Consider the following 24,806-nt stretch of genomic DNA (forward strand, 5'->3'; position numbering starts at 1 on the left):
GTGGCCAAATTCCCCCTAGGTGGAGTTTACAAGGGAAGTGCTTCTAACTCTCCTGCAATCTGGGATCACATGTGTCCATGATTCTCACAAGCCAAGAAAGTTAAAAAGAATAGGAATCAGCAGTAGGGGTCTCCAACTTTCCCTTTCCCCAAAGAAACACTTCATACATTGCTTGTCTTAGGCAGAGAAATCCCACAGAATTAGGTACCAGCAACAGTGACAAAGGATTCAGGAGTTCAACTACTACTCCATAAAATGTATTCAGTGTCTACTGGAGTGTGGCATATTAGAACACCAAAGTGTCTCCAAAATATGAACAGACCTTGCATAAAACATGTAATTCAACAGTAATTTTCCTATTGCAATTCTGTATTTGTTCCTCATGAAAAAGGTGATGGCTAAAAGCAGAAATTCTAGAAATACCTCATAGTTCAATCCTGATCCTCTTAGGAACAGAACTTAGATCTATTTGCTTAGCCTCTTTGTGTCTCAGTTTACTCATCTGTAAGATGAAGATGATGACACACAATATCTCATTTGATTCTTCTAACAGTCCCAGAAGGTAACAACATTCCCTACTTCACTGAGTTGTTGCACTGACCAAGTGAATTAATGTGTGTAAAGTGTTCAGAACAGTGCTGGCACATGCATGCTTTGTGTTTGCTTGTTAATTTTTATACTATCAGCTAAATTGGGGCTACTATGTAGCAACTGTATAAACAGTGTAAAATTTACTTGGCTCTGGGAGATTTTTATTAGTTCAAAATGTATGTAGTTAATGGGACTTCATTAATCTACACTGCATTATTTTAAACTTGCATAATGTAAATGAGTATGCACTATATAGGCTTTAAGTGCAATGGGTAATATTCAATTTCTTGTACTTTTAAACAGCAATTATTATTGATCAATATGTAAGGGCTCTGGTGGGTCAGATGACAGGCAGGCTTCAAGGCATGGGGAATATGAAGATGCCTGTCCAGGTTGACCCCATGAGAAACCAGTGATAATACTGTGTGCCAGGCACTACTCTATGGCTTTCAGATATATTATCATATTCAATTCTTACTATAGCCCTACAAAGTAATGGTTTTCAGAGCCCCATTTTACAGATGAAAAGACTGAGGCAAAAAACCTTAAGCAACTTGTCCAAGGTCACCCAGCTGGTAAGTGATGGCATGGTATTTAAACTTAAGTATATTACCCAAAGAACTCAAGTGTAATTGTCTTATTACAATTCAGAAAGTTATGAAGTATGCCAAGTTCCTCTTAGGTTCTTCTATTTTTTTCTCCCTTCAGGGCTTATTTATTTTGTAAATACAGCCCTACCAGCAACTATTATGGCCATGGTATTCTTAAAGAAGACAATTTGAAAATACAGAAAAATAGAAAGAGAAAAACTTCAAACATAATATTTTCACCCAAAGATGACCATTGTTTAAATTTGGGTGTATTTTCTTAATCTTTTCCTAAGCACATGGTTTTAAGTTTATTTTACATACGTGATAAAATTATATACACAATTTAAAATCTTTCTTTTCTCTCCTATCTCATGATATTAAAAACTTCATAAATTTCCTTTAAATAGACTTCATAATCTGCTGCATGGCAGTTCCAGAATATATTTATCATTTCTCTCATGTTGGATGTTGGAGTTTTTCCAGTTTTTTTTTTTTTTTCCCCACAGTGGAATGAATCTTTGTCCCCTTTTTTTGATAGTTCTCCTTTTCTGACAGTCTTCAGATCCCCCTCGGCCACCCAATGATCCTGATAAAACACTATCCTTCCGACAGTCAAAGTTTACTTTCTAGAAGGGAGCTTATCAAACTCATTCATACTAAAGTATACATGGCTGATAAAGCTTATCTTCTTTTTAATCCTGCTTTTATCAATCTAAGACAAGGGAATGAAGCTTGAATTGTTGGGTTATAGTCATCAGATAATGTAGTGAAAGATCTCTTCCCAACCCCTAACTAGAGAGTAGACTCCACATTGGCAAAAAGTTATAGGGCTCAACTTAATTTCAATAAAGTTTATGAGAAGGCAGTTGAAAACTGAGGAGGTGGTAATGTGCTAAAAGAGATGAAAAGAATTTAAGTGAGAGTTTAAAAAAATGGGTAGAAGAATGAAAGATTTAGAAATTTCACTTAGCAGCACAAAGTATATTTGGCATCACTAACCTAATTTCTCCAGCTCTCGGGTTTGCCTTTCTAACGTGTTTGGCCTTAAGAGATGGGCCTGCCCACCTTCCTAGAACAGTTGGATGGGTTCTCAGCCCTAATTACCAAGCGCTGCTGAGGAGCAAGTCACCAGGAGCAGAAAGTAGAGTTGTGACAGGGATCATCATCTGCAGGTGCAGGGAACACTTCCAAGCCTGTGTCCACAAGCAAATACTGTTGAAGCCTCGCCTCTTAAGTCTCAAAATTCAAAGTAATAATCTCTGCGGGGGATTAGCGGCCCTGTGTGAAAGTTCCGGAAGCCTTGTTCTACTGCCAGTGCTCGCTCGCTCTTTCCTTTGCTCACCCAGAGGCTTCAGGTTTTCGAGGCGTCTGCCAAATCACATCCTGCATGGAAAGCAAGAGGGACTCAAGGCAGAACCAGTGTCCCCCAACTCAAAGCCTCTCCAAACTCTCAAGGGCAGCGCGTTCTCCCAGTGCCACCAGTGGGAAGGCTGGTGGTGGTGGTGGGGAGAGAGACAGAGAGGGAGGGAGGGCGGGGCAGTGACTCCGCCCCCTCTGGATAAGGGGCCGAAGGAACCCTAAATTCCAAGACCTAACACGAGGGGGGGGGGGGACGAGCGATAGCCACTCTAGCTGAAGGCCATGGGGCAGACCAGGTTCCGGGAGAAGCACCCCCAGTTCCAGCCGGTGCGCTGGGAGCCTTCCCACGCCTGCTCTGCGGGACCCCAGGCGCCCCACGCACGCACCCACCCGCCTCCCTGGGCCCGCCGCTCCTCCCTCCTTCTTCACTGGTTGGCCGGGTCGCTGCGGAGAGCAGCGGCAGCGGGAGGAGCCGGGCGCGCCCGCCACGCAAAACCACCGCTCTAGCTGGGTGGCGAGCAGGCTGCGCGATCCCAGGTGGCAGCGGTGACAGTGACAGCGGCAGCGGCAGCAGTCTGTGCGCTTCCTCTCCCAGGAGCACCCGCATCCCGCCTCCGCCGCGCCACTGAGCTGCCGGCGATCCCGGGAGCCCCGGCCCACGCGCCCACGGCCGAGCCCCGCGCACAATAGCGGCGGTCGCAGCTGCGGCTCCGAACCTGGACGCCAGCCATGGGGAAGACGGCGAGGAAGGGATACGACTACAAGCGCTTCCTGAAGAATAACTGGTTGCTGCTCTCCACAGTGGCCGCGGTGGTGCTAGGTGAGCAGCGCGGCGGGTGGGCGATGCGCGCACCCTCACGCGTGCCCAGAGCCCAGGCCGCGTGCGGGGTGTGCGAGTGCAAGGGTGGGCATGGCGCGGGCGCAGTCTCTGCCGGGGCCACCCGCTCCCCTTGGACCTTGGCCTTAGACCCCAGACCGCCGTTTTCCCCCAAGCGCGCAATTTATGCATGCGAAGAATAAAGCTACTCGGGGGACTCCGTTTTGGGTTGCTTTACCCAAAATGATCAAAGGGGATTTAAAGGTGCAAAGGAAAGCAAGTAGCTCTGTTTTCTGCCCCTTTGAAAGCAAGCGTGGCTTAATATTTTTTTTCCATCCTATCTGCCCCACCCCCCGTTTTTTTCCTCCCTGAACAGCGTTATCCCACCAGTTACCGAAACGGATTACAGTTCTTTGTAGGACTAGAAGAGACACCTTAGCCTGCGGGCTGGCCTAGCCTCCAGGGGAGATTAGGAGTGTTGCCGCCCCTCACCCAGGGCGGTGCGCGGAAAGGTACCTTCCAAGGGAGTGAGCGCCTGCTTTCTGCACCGGGGCTCTGTAAAACTGCCCGATGCATGCCAGAATTCAGGGGCGTGCAGTTGTGGCCCACGGGAGATCACAGGGGAAAAGACAGAACTCGCATAGCCCAGTCTTCCTGTGCTACCTTGCTCTCCACGTTTTCTAATAAAAATAATGTTAAGCCAGTTTTACTTGTTTTTAAACATTTAAACTAGGGTGTATTTAAGTGATTCACTCCAGACAGATCACTGGACTAGGTTGTTGTCGGAGCTCGGAGGTACGGGTTATTCGTATTTTAGATCCTTAATTTCTGCCAAGGTCGTCTCTTTTCTCAGTTGGGCCCAGGGATACCCTTCTTTGAGCTTGCGCAGGTGGAGAAATCCAGCAAAGTGAGGGCTGGTGCACCCTCTGGAGAAAGTGGATTCCTTGACAGGCTCCACCCTCTGCTCGGAAACCTGCTGCCTTTAAGAGAAAGGCAGGTGGGGGGTGGGGCAGCCTGTCTCCCTTCTAACCTCAGGCACCTTCCTCTCGGTCTGCTGCTTCTAAATCTGAGTGTTTGGTGCTGCCTGCCCCCTTCCAAAATCCTCCCCATCAAAAACGAGACAGCAACAACAGAGAAAAACCTCTGGATGTTAATGGGATACTTGGGGTCAGACAGGCTCCTCCTGAACCTTGTGCAAAGGAAAGTCGTGTTTCTGGTAAATAAATAATATCCTGGAATTGCCTTAGCAGAGAACATCTGTGGGAGGAAAGAAGACAACTGTTGGCTTCTTACCTCTAGAAATTGCCAAGTGACTTTGGGCATTTTTAGAGACAGGTTTGTCCTGCCCTACCACATGTAAATAGCAATTCTACAAAGACCGATTTGATTTCCCTTTGGCCAAATAGAAGAGATGGCCATGTTTATTTTCCTAGTAAATAATTGGAATTATTAAATGCCTTTATAAAGACTTTAGGGATAACCCTAGTCAGTGTCTCCCTCCCAGTCCCTGTGCAAGTGCAGTGTAATGCTGCCTTTTCAGCCCTGAGCTCTCCAGACACTCATTTGTTAACCAAGTGGTCACCACAGCCACTCACTAGAGGCCAGTTTGAAAGATTTTGAGTAGTTGCTCCCTGACCTTTGGACCCAGTTGCATAAATATATCTTCAGTGTCAAGAGTGATTTCGTGTCCATTTGCAGGTGTCTTTTGGTATCAGGTGGACCTTTCTCCATAAAGACAATTCACCATTTAAAAATTGTAAGTGCCTGGCTAAAGTATGGTTGGACATTTGCTCCTCTAGACTGCAACCCAGGAAAGTCCCTCCACAAGTTTCTGCTTCTGATCTGAGAAGTCTCAAGTCTAAACCATCCCCAGTGTGCCTATCCTGGCACTTCCTGGGTTCCTCCTCTTTTCCTTCTTTTTGGAATGCACTGGGCCTGAGTGAAAAATCATGCCTCTTTTTGTGTGATTAATACCAGCTCACTTGCTTAACAAGCAGTGAAATTCTAGCCACTTGATAACAGTGGCACTGAGTATCCATTAGCCCTTTGCTAGGTTATGATACTAAGAGTTTATAACTGCCTTAATTGATTCAGAAGAATCACAGAATTCTTCTGCAACCACCTTTTCTGGACTTTTCTTCTTAAAGAAGAAAAAACTCTCAAATTTATTAACTACTCTGTTGAAATATCATCTTATTACAGTCATTGAAATGTTTGGTTCTTGCTATACACAGATCAGCGGCCCTGACTTTATAAAATATTTCAGTTATTGAAATAAAGGGCAAAGACTCTTTATGAGCCTGTTTAAGGTCTCTAGTTTTCCAAGATACAACATATAAGAGGAAATGCAATTAAAGATCATTTTATTAAATGAGAAATTAACTCTTTTCATGGACAAGAAGATGCTATGAACTAAACATTTCTCAAATTCTTATTCACAAAGTGAAGGAATTAAATAGTAAGGTAACCACCTTTATTAATTTCTGTGAAATCCTACAGGATCCTGAAAATAATATCTTGGATTTTCAATGAAAAGCCTTTCCTAAAATGCCATGAGGATCATTTCCATTGCTTCGATTATAATTCTTATAGGCTTTTCCCTGCTTCTCTAGTAAAAGAGAATCAGCACAGAACTTGGAGATAGGAGTCCTGGGCTTGAATTCTGGTACTGTCAAGCTCTACCATCTAGACAAATTGCTACTTTCTGGGACCCTCAGTTGCCTTATCTGGAAAATGGGGATATGTTATTAGGGTTAAGATAATGTAAAAATACTCAGTTTTGTGGCTGGTATATGATAGGCACTCAATAAATGTTATTTCAAGGTAAATCTGAATGATTTGATGATGAGAAAATTAATATTTTCTTATGAAATAAAGTCTCCCAAGCTATGTCACTGTCTTCTTTCCTCTTAGTGTTCAGCCTATAATTTGGAGCTCTAAACCAATAACTCTGTAACATTATTCCTTTTTTAAGGGAACTGGAAAGAATTATCATTTTGCTTTGTGCTGTACAGCCTGATCCTCAATTCCTTTAACAAGCAGAAATTAAGAAGGAAGAGGTTTTGTGTTGTAAGTGGGAATGCTGTCCAAGCAGAATTACCGAGTGAGAGAATTCTGTGAGCACTCTGATCCCAGTTACCCCAAAGCAATGATATCACATGAGGTGTTGGTAGGCTATTGTGTTGCCCTTTAACCACCTCGTAGTATAAAGCCTCATCTTCCTTTCCAGACTGGTTAAGTGTCATTTCACTCATTTGAAAAAATCTGTGATTTCCAGCTTAGGAATCTTGGGAGGAAGCAATAGGTATTGTTTACACAATGGCACAAGAAGGTCTACTGTTGTAAATCATTTCCTTTGGAGCCCTGAGGAAGCAATCATTGATAGATTGCAATTTTCCATGGTCTAAAATAAAAAACAATTCCCTCAAGTTCTTAGTAATACCCTTGCCTCACATCTCCTCCTCTGGAGTTTTTGTGACATATACCTGGCAGTGTTCATTTGAGACTTGGTGTCTGCTTTCTTTTGTCTGATTTTATGTCTGTCTGTGAAGTCCCCTGAGGACAGGGCCAGCCGTAACTCATGCTGGTTCCAGGACCAGACCCTCACATCACAGAGCCTCGGCTCAGCAGGGTTGAGGAACCAACACTTACATCATTTGCTCAACAAATATGTAATGGGTACCCACTGTGTGCAGGGTCTGTTTTTAAAGCCAGGTCACACAGCAACTGTCAAAATTCCCTGCCCTTGTAGCACTTATGTTCCAGTAGAGAGGTAGAGGGTAAACAGTAAGTTGGCAAAATACAACATAGAGTATGTGAGATGTTGATAGTGCTCTAGAGCAACATAAAGCCAGGTAAGTGGTTAGGGAAGGTAGGGGCTACAATTTTAATAAGATGACAGGGAAGGCCATACTGAGGGTGATGGTTGAATCAAGGCTGAAAAGAGGTGAAGGAGCAAGTTTTCACAGATATCTGGGAAATACCACAACTCTGTCATTAAACAGCAAGGAAAGGAGTGAGGTGAGCATAGAGTGGAAGGAGATGAGGTGGAGGTGAGAAGGGGACAGACCAATAAGGTAGGTCAGGCACAAAGTCCAGGCAAGACGAAAGGGTGCCTCAGTTGAGCAGCCTGCTGTGCAAGTGGAAGTGGAAGGGAAAAGGCAGGTGTTCAGTAGGTTAACCTGTGCAGGCTTGGAGGATTTGCTCTGAAAGAGAGGCAGTGGTCTCCAGCAGGAAAGGGAGTCCCAGAAGGGGTGCCCTCTTGGAAAAGAGTATGACACATTGTTGCAATGTGAACATTGAGAGGTGGAGGAGCCCAGGGGACATTTGGTAAAAGTAGGCAACAAGCAGTTGGATGAATGAATCTCCTGCTTAGGAGGCAGATTTGGAGTGGAATGTCAAAGAGAGAGCATTTCAGGTACAGAAAGAAGTTAAAACTTTGGCAAGAACCTATCTGGGGAGAAGACCAAAGACAGTGCCCTGGCCACTAAGCATTAGAAGTATGAGTAGAGAAGGGGACCCAGAGAGGGGAAAACAAAGGAGTTAAAAACTGGAGGGAATATTGGGCAAGAGGCTTGGTGAGAAAGAGGAGGGTGCTTAACAGCATGGGAGTGAAAAAGGACAAGTGACCTTTCTTTGGAGCTACTTAGGTGTGATAGAATTGGGAGAAAATGGTAGTTAGTGTAAGATCCAGAGATGTTATTATTTTTTGTTTGTTTGTTTTGTTTCACTTTTAGGAGACTTGATCCTGATTTAATCTGAAGAGAAACAATCATTACAAGTAAAGATACAGGGGCTAGGGTTGTGACTCAGTGATAGAGCCTTTGCTTAGCATGTGTGGGGCACTGGGTTCAATTCTCAGCACCACATATAAATAAATTAATTAATGACCATCAATGACTAATAAAAACATTAAAAAAAAAGATAAAGATACAGACAGAGAAGGATGAATGATGGATGATGAGGCCCAAGAGAACAGAAGACACTTATCTGTGGGTGGAGTGGTCTGGTGAGGGCTTACCCTGGGCAGAGATGGGCTTCCACACTCCCAAGATGGAAGATGAAGAGTTAAGGTTGTATTCATTTCCTGTGACTACTGTAAGAACTGTAAACAGGGTGGCTGAAAACAACAGAAATTTATTCTCACCAAGTTCTGGAGGCCAGAAGTCTGGAATCTGGCAAGGCCACACTCTCTCTGAGAGTTCTAGGGGGGGTGGGTATCTGCTTTTGGACTCTTCCACCTTCTGGTGGCAGTCCCAGCATTCCTGAGCTGGTGGCCATACCTCCTTTTCACACCACTTTCTTCTGTGTTTGTGTGTGTGTGGTCTCCCACTAGCTCTGTCTTCAGTGATGGCGTTTTGAGCTTGCTTGGAAAATTCTCCTTTGAAGATCCTTAACTAAATCACATCTTGCCATATAAGATAATATTCACTCTTCTGCCACTCAGGCTACTATTCACAGGTTCCAGAGACTAGGGCATGGGCCTGTTTGTTTGGAGACCACCAGTCCAACCCCTACAATAGTTAATCGTTGAAACTGCTGTTAAAGTGACCTATCTCTAAGAAGTAGACTGGATCATAGTGCTCCCGGGCTTAAAACAGTGCAGAACTGTCCACTGCCCTCAGGGTGGAGAGGATGTCTTTTTTTAGCATGACATCCACAACCCCCCACTGTCTGCATCTAGCCTGCTCACCTCATCCTTCAAGACCCAGATTAGACCCTCCCTCATATGGTTAGCCCCCGCCCCAAGGTGGTGCAAAATGCTCTCCCTTCCAGTTTCACATGTGAGATCAAAGATTTAGGGTGGCTTACCATATGCCAAGAACTGTTCTGACCCATTTGATCTTTCTAGCAAGCATATTTTCAGGAAATTGAGGCCAAGAGAGTGAAGAAACTAGCCCAAGGTCACTGATCAAAGGCAGAGCTGGGATTCAAATCCTGGCAGTCTGGCTCCAGAGACTGCTCCTAACCATTGTGCTTTCCCACTGATGTTTCTTGTTGAGAGCCACAGCTGAGTTGGAATGGCCCCTGGCATTTTGCCAATAGTATTGGTTGAGAGGCAAGCCATTAAGATGATGCTGGATTGATTCGGTTGTATATTAGACCTTTACTGTCCGCCCGATATATAGCATTGGGCGAGAATCTAAATTTAAAGACAGCATAGCCCAATCTACACCTGTGGAGCCTAATCCCCTGGAACCTCTTTCTATAGTACAGCTGGAAAATTTATCATGCAGGCAGGGTATTATTAATAACTGTGCTATTCTATCTCCTGGTGAAATTACTTATATACCTCTTGGAGAACTAGCTATAATTTTTATTTCACCTTCATAATCGGGATCAATTACCCCAGGACTTATCATAAGTCCTTTTAGAGTAGAAGAACTGCGTTCTAACAATAAGCCTACTGTTCCTTGGGGAAGAGGTCCTTTTACTCCTGTGGGAATGATTTGAACTCCCATCTTTGGAGTTAGTACTGCTCTGGCGGAGGCGCAGATGTCCAACCCTGCGCTCCCTCTGGTTCGTCTGATGAGAGATCTAATGGATAATGTGTCCTGGACACTACCCTGATGGTGTTGCTGGGTTCCTCCAGTGCCCCATATGTTTGTGGTTGTGGGCCCCTGGAGCATTGGGCCCCCCTGTCCGTTCCTGCCAGTAGCATATGCTTGTCTCAAAGATTAAGCCTTGCATGTCTAAGTACGCACAGCCGGGGTGGACAGTAAGGTCTGATATACAACCGAATCAATCCAGCATCATCTTAATGGCTTGCCTTTCAACCAATACTATTGGCAAAATGCCACGGGCCATTCCGACTCAGCTGTGGCTCTCAGCAGTTTCTAACTAGTATCTGCCTGGTATTTATGACCCTATATTCTGGTTTCTCTGCCTCCCTATCAATCCATGAGCCCTGGAGGGAAGGAATCCTGTGCCGCTCCTCTCTGTGCCTAGAGCAACTGTCTCTGTGCCTAATAGGTGACATTCAACATTTGTTGAATTGTTGAACCATTTAAGACCCAGAGAGTTAGTAAGAAAAAATCAGTGAGCACAAAACTTACATAAAACTTCATTTTCTCCATGAAGTCTTCTCTGTCTAGTTCAGCCCCATCTGATCTATATCAGTAGCACAGATTAACACTTCCCTTAGTCTACATTTATATCAAGCATGCTCATCTTTTCTTCCTTAAACTAGATTATAAACCCCTTGAGGGAACTCCTGTTACACCCAGAAGTCACTTGGAAACAAAATGAGACCTTAAAACTGTGCAACTGGCTCTTAAAAAGCTATGTGAAAAAGTATATCCTACACTTATACTTTTTGGATCATTGTTTCTTATCAGAAAGAAAGGGGTTTGGATTAACTGGAAAAGCAAAAGGGATTCCATTCATGTGCTGACTCCTGCTTATAGGAAGTAGACTATTTGTTATGATATTTATTGAGAAAGAAATGGAAACCAAAGTTCTGAGATGGATTACTGATGTCTGTCAAGGGCATAGCATTGTAGTATAGTGGTACGTGTGCTGCATACTTGTAGACCCTGGATTAGAAAATCTCTGAGGTTGATAATCTTTAACTCTATGATATAGTCATTCCTCAGGTCACTACTGGCAGCCAGAGACTTCTGCAGGGCACTAAGGAGATAGGGTTAAGGGGTGGTTAAAAAGTATTATATGAAGATGGAATCACCTGGATCTTGAGTTAACTATTCTTTGATTTATCTATCTATCAGTCATTTATCAACCTATCATCTATCTATCTGTCATACATATCTGCTTAATTAAGAAGCTTAAAGGAAAGGTCCCTAGCTGGATTGGCCCAAGTTCTACCTATTTAGGAATCAAGAAAAGAAAATTGAATTTTGAATGCCTATTCCTGTTGCTTTCATTTTTAAAACTAAATCACAACCAGAGCTGGGATTGTGGCTCAGTGGTAGAGTGCTTGCCTAGCACATGTGAGGTGCTGAGTTTGATCCTCAGCACCACATTAAAAAAATAAATAAACAAACAAATAAAATAAAGGTATTGTGTCTATCTACTACTAAAAATATTTAAAAAAAATAAATCAGAACCTACCAGATTAGAAGAATCATTGAATCACTGAAAAGATTCTGATTTGAGGTTGTTCTATGCAAGGCATATATATTAAATCTATCAAATAAAAACCCCAAAATAAATTATCTAAACATAAAATTATAAGATTAATTATAAAATGAACCTTAAAATGATTTTTTTTTTTAATATTAGAGTCTGCACATCAGGGTGCACATTCCAAATGCCACCTATTGAGGACTTTGAAGTAAATTGCTAATAATTGACATATATTAAATGTCTTGTTAAATGTTACTCAATCTAAGATTTAATGTTTTATTCAGTACAATTGAACTATAGAATAAAAGTTACCCACCTGTCAAAATTTGAGCACCATGGGCTGGAGTGTATCTCAGTGATAGAGCACATGAAGACCTGGGTGTTCCATCCCTGGCACTGCAAAAGAAAAAAAAAAAAAAAAGGAAAGAAAGAAAAAAGAAAAATTTTGAGCACCAGGCACAAGAAATAAAAAAAGTTTCAACAGAGAAACATGATGTGTTAAATTTTTTGTGTGCTAATTCAGGAAGTAGCTCAGATGAGTAAGAAACCTAAGTTAAGTCAGACAATGTGTAAACCAGTAGGGTTAGGACTCAGCTTTTAAGAGCATATGAATGCACGTGTGAGCTCTTGCTTATACAGAGAGAGCTTTCCACATTAATTACTTGTGAGAAATTGTGATTACCTTTAACAGAGTTGAGACCAAAAATAACTCCTGGAGTGTCAGTAATTTGCCAGGCTGCTGCCAGGGAGGCTGTATTTGCCTGAGGAAATCTGCAGTTCTCCCATGTCACTGGAAACCTCGGGTCACTTAGACTGTGGGGACTCAAGCACGACTTAAGAAAATGTACTCATTTTAGATGACATGGAATGGCCCACATAAACCCCCCTGCAGCATCATCTGTTGAAGTAGCAAATGTTTTAAATGGCCTTTCCTATTTTGAGTGTTAAACATACATTCAGTAGAAGACAACATTGGAGACAGTTACTATGAAGCCCACAACTCACTTTGGAGCTATAGAGCAGCTAAGCTGGTACTTTTAGAAGGAGCAAATTCATTATACTTGCTGGGGGAACAGCCTTAAACTGCAACAGAGAGTGCTCTGTTGTAATTAATACACTCCACAGTAACACCTCTGTTAATGGAAAGGAAGTGTTTTCAGTGACTCATTCCTTGCCAGAAATGTTATTACCTTGCTTCAGAAACTATCTGCTGACTGCCTGTTCCTTTATCACAGGGAGGACATTTTCGTTCTAACAAATACCCCTATATTTTTCAGGTGAGATAGAGCTTGGGTGTGGGGGGACACTATGCCTCATTCTTCACCACTCAGACCCAGACCAGCACTGAGGAGTAAGATCCTCCACCAGTCCATCTGCTCAAGCTAAAGTCTTAGTTCTCAGGCTCCTTCTTAGTCTCACAGTCCCTTACTGTATCCAAAGATGTGACAGTGGCCACAGCAAATCTCCAAGTATCTTGCAAGGGTCTTAGCACCAACATCATGTGGTCTCTGCTTAACACTGCATGTTGAAGCAAAGTGGTGGGTTTTGGGATAGGAACTTCAGCTCAGAAATGACCCCAGAGATGGTCTGTACTGCATGTTTATTCTTGTAACTGTTCTGAGAGAAATATTTGAGCTCAGCGCTTAGATGTTTAAACTACAGCACTCACTCAACCAGGGGGAAAAATTTTAGGCAAGAGAGCTCATGTGAGATTTTGCAATTAAATTGTTTTTCTACCTCTGTTCCATTGCTTAAGAGTTAGCTGGTTATTTAAAATTTAGTAATGAATTAAGTCAATAACAATAAGTTTAAAAAAAGATACCCTCATCAGATATGCCTAAACTAAAGAAAGCCTAATCTCCCAGCCTCTGCCCATTCCTGGAAAATAAACTGGTTTTACCCAATTTGTGTGCAAACTCACATACTTAATTGCTTTTTGAGCTACTTAGTCACTTTACAAATTTCACATAAGATTCCCTAAATTATAAGACACCACAGGAAGCACATTTTCTCCTTTGAAAAGTTCTTTTTCTTGTGGCTAAGTGAGCTTAATACTAATATATATTGAGGACTTACTTGAGTTAATTGTATATTGATTTCCTCTTTGATCCCCATACATTAAATGAGTTAGGGGGTTCCCATTTTGCAGATGAGGACACAGAAACGTATAACACTAAGGTCATGTGCCTGAGGACACAGAGGTGAGGTTTGCATCCAAGATTGATTCCAAAACTTAGGTTATTAACCACTAAGCAAGGTTTCTTCCTCCCTAACAAACCTAGATAATCTAATTGGTAGTTAAAAGCATTCTTGAAGACTTTATTCTTCATTTAGCTAAATAAAAACTATTATCTTGCTCCCTCCTTTCTCTCTCTTGACTCTTTTTTGTCATCTTTATTCAGAGCCTGCCACAGTGATCAGTCCTGTTTCCTACATCAATCTTCTGTTTGAGCTTATATTTTAGTCGAACTTGTCTAATAGTTGCTTTCCCGTGGTGGGTTGTACTTTTCCTTCATGAATACTTTTGCTCAGATGTTTCATCCAATGTTGAACAATTGGTAACCCCTGTGCATCACTGAGGATAGATCTCATTTCCATTTTTATTGTATAAATTTCTCTGATTGTTTAATCAGAATTTATCTCTCTTCTTTAAATTCTTATAATCCTTAATTTATATTCACAAATATTCAGTACTCACATCACCACTCCCAACCCTGCCCTGTAGCAGGCATCACTAATTGATTATAGCACTTCTTACTACTAAGCTCTGTCATGGCCTCAGAATCTTCAAAACTAGGCTCTAAGCAACCTAATCAAACAGGATTGACATAAAAGGTTAAAAGTACTGTCTGTTGCTAGGAAAATCTATTCATTTAGCAATCAATTAGGCACTCAGTTGAAATTAAACAAGTATGGAGTCACTGGCAAGAGATGCAAAGTCTAAGTTTTGTCTATTGGTGATAATACATGCACAAATATCTTTAACATGAGCCTCCAAGTGTGGCAACTGCTACCTAAAAGCTACAACATGCCTTGGGTCTTAAAAAGAGAGTTGGAATTGGGGAAAAGTTCCTGGAGGAGGTCATAGTTGGAATGGCTTTGAGCAGGTGTGATAGGATTTTTGGGCCTATCAGAAAGATGGAGTCCAGATAAGAGGTGTTGATGGGATTACAGAGCCTTTATCCTGTCCGGTTCTGTTTGAGTGTTGCATGAAACTACTCTTTCATACTTGTGTCTTGGTTCACTTGAGACTGGGTAATTTATAAGCACAGAGGTTTATTTGGGTTCACAGTTCTGGAGAATGGAAAGTCCAAGAGCATGGTGCCTCAGCTCATGGTGGAAAAGCCAAAGGGCAAGCAGGTGCAAGTGAAGGAGAGACAACGCAAGGAGCAACCTTACTTCAGAACAAACTGTTCTTGTAGTAACTAGTCCAGTCCTGCAGGAGCAAGAATTCACATTGGGGAGAAAGGCATGAATCTGTTGTCACAATCTAACTGCCCCCCCAACACTGCCACAGTGGCAATCAAATTCCAACATGAGTTTCAGAGGGGACAAACTGTATTCAACTCATAGTAACGTGTATTGTTGTGTCTTCACACTTCTCTCTCGCCTCAGAATGCTGTCCCAAATGAGCCCTAAAATATTTTGACTGATCACAAAACCTTCTTCATTGAAAAATGAAAGATATAAATTATATCAGTGTATGTAAATCCACTGATTTCCCTAGTTACCCACTAAGTCCTATGGATCTTTAGAGACCCTGGGGCACTCCTGTCCAAAACCCACGTCGTCCCAACATATTTAATTTCTAGTTTGGAGGCCCCAGGAAAAAGAGTAAGGCTGGCTGCTGCTAACAATTCTGAAGCCATTTTTGTGTGATTTCAGAATGGCCCTGAAGCGCTCAGCATCTCTCTTTCCTAAGGAAAATCTGATATCCAGAGAATTCTCTGAGTTAATTTGCAAAAGTGGAATAACTGGAGTTGGGCCATGGATTAGTGCTGAATGAGCCTTGGATGGTAGAACCTTTTAAAAATGTGATATTTAGCAAATCCTACACTTTTTTTTTTTTCCATCAGTGCTGGAGAAAGAACCCAACATGTTAGGCAAGAGCTCTAATCCCGACCTATAACCCCAACTCACAACTCCTACATCTTTTAGTGAATTTCTCCCACTCCAAGTATTCTTCCTTTAACCTACTTATTCATAGTCTTCTCATTTCTCTCCCTGTCTGGAGATTATTTCTATGATAAGAAATTAGTTTGCCTGTCTGTGCTACCAGTTCCAGTAGATCTCAAGCACTGCTTGGATAAACACTAGACTTAGTTATTAAAGATTCTAAAGATAGAATTTTTTCTTTTTTATTAGAAGTTAATTGTCAACTAGGAGATGAAACAGGCTTGCTCCATTTGTGCTTCCTCTACCTGGTTCCTTTCTCATGCCAGGAGAGTTTCCTGAGGTTTCACTAACTAGATTGTGGACATTCTGAGATCCATGGAGGAATGGAGTTCAAACTTCATGGCCAGTTTAGAAACCACAGAACTGAGAATAATGTCCAAGTCTCTTCTGTGACTAGTTTGACACCTACATTGAAAATATTGATATTGTCCAGTAATTTCCAACTAGCTTATTTTTTTTTAAATTAGAAGTTTATTTGTTAGAAGTTTAAGTAGAAATGATTGAGTAAGGTTTAGTTGTTTCTTAAACCTCAGGTTGATGTCTACAGAAGACTGCATTTATTGTATCCTAGATATAGACCCCTGAAGTGGTCTGAATCAGTACTCATCACCAAGCTCCTGTAGAGTCCCCTGAATCCTACTCAGGTCCTGTGCATTAAGGAAAGGGGTTGGCTGATTATTGTGGGTAGGAAGCTGTGTCTTTTTGCTTAGATTCTATGGCCCAATCTCTTTCCCCCTTCCTCCACACCCTCTCCACTTCCCCTCTTGCCTGAGGGAATATCTGTGGCCCAGGAGGACAGACCTGAAAAAGGAGGCCCAAGAGTCTCACACACATACACGAGTCCATGAGCAAATAAAATGCTCAAGTGTTACTGTGAGAAGGAGATCCCCACCATATTTGATTTCTTGATCATCTTGGATGAATTCACATTTATTTCTGGAACTTAAATCTAATCCTTTGTTGTCATCATACGACCTGACACATGTGGAGGTACTTTATAAAATCATCAAGGGCCTTATGAATGCTTATTATTGTTTCTCAGAAACAAAAACAAAGGAGGGTTGCAAATAATAAAACTTGGATTCTGAGTAGGATGTTATTCCTTGGAGGCATTGGCCTAAGATGTCATCTTCACGTATTTTCTCCAGTCCTACTCACATCCTGTATGAAAAGGCTTCTGGGCTTCTTTTGGTGGCTGTTGACATGTTTAATATTCCATACAGGAGTGTTCTTTCCTTTCAAAATGAGAGCCTAACAAGCTGATCTGTCTTTGCCTTTCTTCTTCCAGTGAGGATTAAGAGAAGCTTCAAGGTATTACAAATAGACTTCTGACCTAGCCTTTCAGCACTGGAGCTACCTCATTTTAATTTAAGAAATATCACAAAATTCTTAAAATATGTCTTAACTCATTTGAAGATAAAAGTAAATATTTCTAAACTGGGCATGATAGCACATGTCTATAATCCCAGCAGCTCAGGAGGCTGAGTCAGGAGGATTGTGAGTTCAAAGCCAGCCTCAGCAATTTAGCAAGACCCTAAGTAACTCAGAGAGACCCTATCTCTAAATAAAATATTGAAAAGGGCTGGGGATGTTGCTCAGTATTTATGGCCCCTGGGTTCAATTCCTGGTACTAAAATAAATAAATAAATAAATAAATATTTTTACGATCCTTCTGGGAGTGAAGAAGGAGTAGGGTTACAGCTTCCCAAAGTTAGGACAAAGGGGTATACAGTTGGCAGGGAGACTGCATGGTTAGCATCATGGAGAAGAGAGTTCAAGGGGACACACACTTTGTAAGCGGAAACAGATGGAGAAAAGTTGGAGTGTCTCAGTTTCTTAGACAAAGATTCAAGGTTCATCAAACTGGGGATTCCAGGCTTGTGGCAGGTCTAGAAAATCTGGGGTGACTGGCTCACTTCTTTCTTCCAGAGTTCATTCTGATATCACGTTGCTCTTGACTAAACCTCCTAGGAGGGAGAGGGTCAGATTTTGTTTATATGGAGAGAAGTGTTCCTAACATTGTGTAATGAACTGAGAAGGTGTTTTTATAGCAGTTATGAAACTAGCTATTGCAAAGAGGTAGTGATCAGGGACATATGGTATTAAACTTGAGAAAAAGTTATGACCTTCTCCAAACCATACAGGTATGGGTGATTGCAGGCTCATATTTTCTGAGGAGTGGATAGAGTGGAATATGACCACAAGGTACATGAAGTTATTTCATAGGAATGCATAAAATCCATTGATAGCTTGAATTACCCTTGATATTATCAGACAAACTGTTTTACGAGGAGAAAAGTAGAATAAAGAGGTAGAAAATGGGATTTTAGAGCCTACAAGTCGGGACATAGATATGTATCTCAGTAAGTAACCAACCATGCATGCAGGGGATGGACGCATTTCCCGGGGAGAGCAAGAGTTTGGTCCATCTAAGATTGAAAGGTTTATTCACCAGCTGGGTATCTGAACCCGTGGGATGATTGCTCTAGAGAGTACTGATGGTCTTCATTTTTCCCATTTAATCTCACCTTCATTTGAACCCAGAGGGCTCCTCAGGCTTCAGAGGTTCCAGAAGAAGTTCCCAGATGTAGGAACTTGGCAAAAAGCCCTTCACTTCTCATATGCACAGAACCTTAACTTTTGTTGATGGAGACCTAGTCCATGAGTCAAGAGTTACATTTTTTATGATGCGTTTCCGGGTTTCATGGTCCTGGGATGATGGGAAAATTTGTACCCACATTTCTATAGCCCAGTTTTCATGCCTTGCAAATAGCATCCTCCATCAGCTGTTTTCTCCTGCCCTTCTTAACCAAGTTTCATGAGCAGAGGGTGGAAAATGCAGTGACTTCCTGGTACATACATTGAATTGCAATTGTTCAGTTCAGTGCAGCAGGTGTCAGACACCTACAGTGTGTCAAACTCAGGGCTGGGACAGTGGTGGGGGGCGGGGGTGTGCAGGCATGAACATGAGCAGATGGTGCTTCTGCCTTAGGCTTGAAAATGAGATGGGAGGGGAGAGAGAGAAGAAGTTGGTCAGAGGGGGCAACAGAGATGCAGCTAAAGCTCAGTAGGGCCCAGAGGAGAGACTCAGTCCTGAGGAGAAACCCTGGGAAAGGCTTTCTGGAGGAGGTGGCATTTTAAGTAGGTTTTAAAGAATGGATAGGTGTTCTTTAGGCAGCAATAGTGGCAAAGGGTTTTCCAAAGAGATGGATCTGTTTGAAGATGGGCATGAAAGCAAAAAAAATTTTTTTTAAATGTAAAACATTTGTGACAGCTGTATATGCTGATATTGAGGGTGGGAAGGCCATGCAGGCCTGGATCAGAGACCTTTCAGGAAACAGGCGGTAGGCTCACTCAATAGGGTTCTACTGAACAGAATTAAATCAGGGGACTTTATATAGAGTTAGGCAGGATTAAGGGAACTAGCAAGGAATGGAGAGGTACCTAGGGACTAATAACTATGTACTCTGTTAGCTCCATTGGGCCTGAACAGGGGAAGGGGGCACTCGACCACAATCCAGTGAAGACTGAGGCAGAGGGAACAAATGACAAAGACCTATGTAACCACTAAGGAACACAGATATTGCCAGAACCCTGGCAAGGCAGGGAGGGAGGGAGAAAAGAAATCCCACAACTTCAATCTTTCCACTCTTAGGCTCTACCGCCAGTGCCTCCCCTTGGCTAACTCCAGCCCAAACCAGAAAGTAAGGAATCCTAGCTCAGCCTGCCAACACACAGTGTAGGGCAAAGAAGGACAGAGGGCAAGTCTGGAGGACACATGGAGAATAAGCTGCACAGAAACATACGACATTGAGTTCCACACTGAAAGGTTTTTCAAGACACCATTATCAAAAAGAAGTGTTGAAAAGATAAAGTCTGTGAATGGTAGCATAGAAATCTTTTCATGATTCTGGTGATGACTGTGGCTGCCACTCATGGCCACTGTGGGAAATAAGAGGAGAAAATGGCTCCCACAACATCTGTATCTATGGCCACCCTCCAGCATGGCCACCCTCCTGCCTTTGCCCTATCACATAAGCCTCTCCCCTTGGCCTCCACATCTGAAGGACTTGTCCCACATCAATTGTTCTTTTTTCCATGTAGTAGGGTAGATGGATTTGATGGAGAAGGTACTCAGAGTATCTTTTGCTCTGCCCATCTGTAATTTAGGACTGTCTTAGCTGGAAGTGTCATATAATCTAGTTCAAATAAGTTTAAGCCAGAAAGATGAGAGAGAGACTTAGAATTTATGGCACAGATAGTAGTACCAAAAGTAGTACTTGGCTTCAGGTATAGCTAGATTCAGGGGTTCAACAATATCATTGAGACCTGTTCTTTCTTTACATAGAGTCTCTGCATTTTGCTGTTTGTACTTCCAGCAAGACTTCTATAGATAGTGAGAAAGCAGCAACCACAGCTCAGGGTACCTGTTTCCCAATTATACATGGAGGAAAAGAGAGAGATTCTGGTCTCTGTAGATTCCAACCAGATTCTTGGGCCTTAGTCTGAGAGTCCCTCAGTCCTATTTGAGTCATAGACTCATTTTCAGTAAAGTCTTGGGACCAAAGAAATGTGATGAATGACAGACCAAAGTCAGTCTCAATCCTGTGCTGTTCCCCCAAACTTCTGAACTGTGGTTTTGGGGTCAGCTCCTCCTGAAACAGATTAAGAGTTGAGAGGTGCTCTTTTAACAGCAGGGACAATGGGTGTTGGCCTTTATCTGCTGTGTTCCTGAGCTATTGCCTGACAGTGATTTGTACACACTCAGGTTAAATCTTATTGAATTCATAATGTTACAAAAACCATTAAATTGTTGAGTAAGTAACCAAGCATCTTACTATGTTTTCTACAGAGGCTGGGTGACTTATAAAGTGTGAAGACTTACTTAGCTCATGGTTCTTGAGGCTGGAAGGTCCAAGGTCATGGGGCTCCATTGGCAAGGGCCTTTCTACTTGCGGAGACTCTCTGCAGAATCCCAAGGTGGTGCAGAGTATAACATGGCAAGAAGGGTACCTACAAGAGAGCACCAAACTGACGTTTGTAACAGATCTTCTCTCAAGGTAAACCTGTAGCCTCAAAATCCATGGGATTAATCCTTTCATGAAAGCAGAGCCCTCCTAACTAATTACCTCTTAAAGGTCCCACCTGGTCCCACCTTGTAATACCTCAAAATTGAGATTAAACTTCAATATGAATTTTGAGGAGGACATTCAAACTATGGTATCATTTTCTGGATAATTCTTGGAGCCAGTGAATGAGTTGAGCAAGGTTGCAGGATACAATGTCAATACACAAAATCATTTTTTATTTCTGTATCATAACATTGTACAATTAGACATGGAAGTTTAAAAATATTATATAGAATACCTACAAAAGTAAAAGATTAGATATATAGCTAATAGGATATGTAGGCCAAAAATTATAAAACCCTAATGAAAAAAATCAAAGAACACCTAAATAAATGGACATACTTGTTCAAGGAAGACTTATCATAGTAATAATGTCAGTTCTCCCATAACTGATTTATATATTTAATGCAATTGTGATTAAAAGTTATCTCACAAGGAGTTTTTGTAGATATAAAGACAAACTCATTCTGAAATTTATAGGAAAGTAAAATGAATTAGAATAGCTAAACAATTTTGGGAAACAAGAAAATTGAAGAAATCACACTATTTTATTTTAATAGAGTAATTAAGACAGTATAGTAATAGTAAAAGGATGGAGAACAGTGGAGCATAAAAGTGATTCCAGAAGTAGATTCAAGTATGCCCAACTAAATGTTGACAAATATGCCCAACTGAGTGTTGACAAAAGTATAAAAGTCATCCAAAGAAAAATAGTCTTCTCAACAAATGATATTGGAACAATTGGACATTATATCCAAAAAGAAAAGAAATAAAAATGAACTTTCACCATCATACTTTTCGAATACATCAAGTGGATCATAGACCTAAAGATAAAGAGCAAATTTGGTGGCTTAAAATAGCAATGATTATATTGTTATTCCTTATGGTTCTGAGGGTTGGCTGGGCTCAGCAAGGCACTTCTCCCCTGGAGTCTCTTTTGTGATTATGGGGAGCTGATGGTTGGGTCTGGAATCATTTAAATTTCTCACTAACTTGGCTATTTCTTGATCTGGCAAGACTCACACAGCTTTAGGGCTCCTCTGATGTGTGTGTGTGTGTGTGTGTCTGTCTGTCTGTCTTGCTCTTTCTGATCTTCCCACGTGGTCTTTCCAACATGGCAGATTCAGAGTCACCAGACTTCTTATATGATAACTGAGTGCTTCAAAGTGAGTGTACCAAGAAGAGAAACCAGTAGATGCTGGCCCTCACTTTCCTCACCTCAGACTCCATGCCGTCTTACTGCTGTTGCATTCTGCTATATCGGGCAAGCAAAAAACTCACCCAGGTTCAAGCAAAGGGGGCAAAGACCATTGCCTGATGGAGAGAGTATCAGAGATCATGTTGACATATTTTAAACCACCCGGGAACCCAGGATGCCAAGTCTAAAATTTTCTGGGGAAAAGGAAAAAAAATATTTTCCCCATATTGGGTTCCATGTTGAAGTATATATCCAGATAGAGAACCCCCAGAAAGCAATTGTACATGGGATTTTGCACTTGGGAGACAGAGATAGGAAATAGAGGTGGAAATTCAAGCTGTAAATTACCCTGAGAAAGTGTGCAGCTCAAGAGGAGGGTGATGTTGGAGCATCATGGAAGGCATGCCAACAGGTGGAGAGAGTGTTTAGTAAGCCTGGCTGGGCTTCTCCCAACACCCTTATGCTTTTAGCCCTAGAGTGTTGTTGTCTAAACATTCTTTCTCTGGATCTTAGCATCCTTTTGCAAAAGAAGGGTCATCTTTCCAGCAAGACTGTCCAGATCAAGTGTCTTTTTCCACCACAGGCTGCTGATAGTTAGGCTGCTCCTCCCTTTTTCTAGGACTAGGCTGTGCCTTGTAGGGAGTGCAGGGGTTTTGATTGCTTCTGTCCTGTAAGTTTCCAGAATGGGACAAGGAAATAGATCCTTCTCCCTGCCCCTAGTCATTTGTTTTCCCTGAAGTCAAAGAGTCTTTGAACAATTGTTCCTCTCCAACCACTTCAAAATGTACTTCTGAATTCAAGCCACATCCCAGTAATTAGCCTTCAATTCTTTTAGAGAAGCACATTGGTACAAGTGCTAGCCTGTTTCCTCTTCTGTGACTTGCCATAAGGGAAGAGGAAATGACCTGCAATTCTGTGAAAGAGCCCAGTTCCAAAACAGGTGTGTCTGAGCTCTTCACCCCCAGGCCTCTTTCCAAGAGAAACCTGTGTGAATTTGCCCCTAAGGGGCCTGAACATGTGAATAACCGAGTTCGGAACACACCAGCTGGTTCCTGACAGATTGGGCTCCAGTATGACAGGTTTAGTTTGAGCCAGAAGTTGAAATAAAATAGCACTTGCAGGGGGAACATGAGAACCAGAATGGCTTCACTGGACCTCCCCTTCTCTATTGGAAACAAGATAAAGTAACAAGCGATCTCAAACTCCCTCCCACCCAGACATAAACCAGCCTGCCATTTCCCGAAACCTTTTTCTGACCCAAGTCTTGAGTCTGGGATCCTCATTCTTCTGCCTTCAACCTTCCCACTGAGGATGAGGCTCCTTCCTGTCTTTTATTCTCCCTATTCTAATGCTTCTTACACACCTTAGCTGGCCTTATCTCTGCCCTAAACCTGGCCTTATGCAAACTTGTTCAATGGCTACTCACTATCTCTTCCACTAGCTAATCTTTAAAATCTATATTACTTCATAGTCCAGCACATGTTTATCTCATCGAATCCTTATAATGAGCTGGTTCAATAAGGAAGGGAACAACCAGAGATATGAAAAATTGTGCTCTATGTGTGTAATATGAATTGTAATGCATTCTGTTGTCATATATAACAAATTAGAATAAAAAAATTTAAAAAATAAATAAGGAAGGGAACAAAGGATCAGGGAAATATAAATTGTCCAACCTGGTACTGAAGGCCCTTCATGGAATGCCCCAGGCCATGTTTCTAGTTTTAGTTCTCTAAGCTACCCTCTCACACATCAGCCAAACTAGTGACTAAACACATTCATTACTTCCTTATGGAAAAACAGAACTTTGGGGTCAGACAATCTTGGGTCTTGAGGATGGCTGTGACTTGTAGGCAAGTTTTCTAACATTTCTTGCATTATTTTCTTCATCTACAAATATGGTTTGTTATATGAGACAATTAAGTAAAATTCAGGTTGAGAATTCCGAACCTCAAATCCAAAATGCTCCAAAATCTGAAACTTCTTGAGCACTGACATGACACCAGAGGTGGAAAATTTTACACCACAGGACTTTGTTTCATGTGCAGAATTATGTATATACAATATAGCAAAATCCCTAAAAATTCAAAATCCAAAAATAATCTATAATGTATCATAAAAGTGTTTAGAACTATAGACACTTGATGCATGTCAGTTTTTCTCTTGACCCCTTTTCTTTGTATTTTCCCCACTCTCCTTCCTTCTCCATAGTCCCTCCCTTTTGAATTCCTATTTGCACTCTGAAGGCATATCCTGAATTCTTCCACCTTTCCTAATCCTCATCTAACAGGGATTTTAAGGGTATCCTTAAACTCCTACAACTTTGGGGTGGCCTTTCCAAAAAATTAGCAACACCTCTTTATGTCACCATGAGCTAATCTGGTCCTGCCTAGTAGATTATAAATTCTGGGTGTCAGGAGCCTTGTACTGTCCTTGGCCTCACCACCCAATATTTCCTGGGGTGCTGGTGTGATCAGTCACTCAGATAACATTTGTTAGAGTGCCTGGAGACCACAGGAGGCTTTGTGTGTTCATTGTGCTCATTTCCTGATACTGTGATGCTTGCTTGCTTTCAACCAAACACTAGTCAGTTGCTTTCCTTTTCTGTTTCTGTATCTGTTCTTTTTTTTTTGGTACCGAGAATTGAACTCAGGGACCCTCAACCACTGAGCCACATCCACAGCCCTATTTTGTATTTTATTTAGACAGGGTCTCATTGAGTTGCTTAGCACCTTGCTTTTGCTGAGGCTGGCTTTGAACTCACGTCCTCCTGTCGTGTGCTGCCACACCTGTCTTATCTTCTATGAAAAAACCAGAGTGAAAGATGACAGCCTAGGAGGAAACTGACTTGCAGAGGTATT

The 24,806-nt window shown here is 42.0% G+C and overlaps 1 protein-coding gene across 1 annotated transcript in view; it reads left to right on the top strand.

Annotated features, from left to right (window-relative positions):
• The first annotated feature begins 3,269 nt into the window (after positions 1 to 3,269).
• Slc1a1 (solute carrier family 1 member 1) overlaps positions 3,270 to 24,806 on the top strand; it is a 74,133-nt gene continuing 52,596 nt past the window's right edge. Inside the window, exon 1 of the mRNA XM_027943083.2 lies at positions 3,270 to 3,360. Within this exon, the coding sequence (XP_027798884.1) occupies positions 3,270 to 3,360 (91 nt within the window). The remainder of the gene's footprint in view (positions 3,361 to 24,806) is intronic.

The sequence above is a fragment of the Marmota flaviventris genome, chromosome 13, assembly GCF_047511675.1.
Source record: "Marmota flaviventris isolate mMarFla1 chromosome 13, mMarFla1.hap1, whole genome shotgun sequence".
Taxonomy (NCBI): domain Eukaryota; kingdom Metazoa; phylum Chordata; class Mammalia; order Rodentia; family Sciuridae; genus Marmota; species Marmota flaviventris.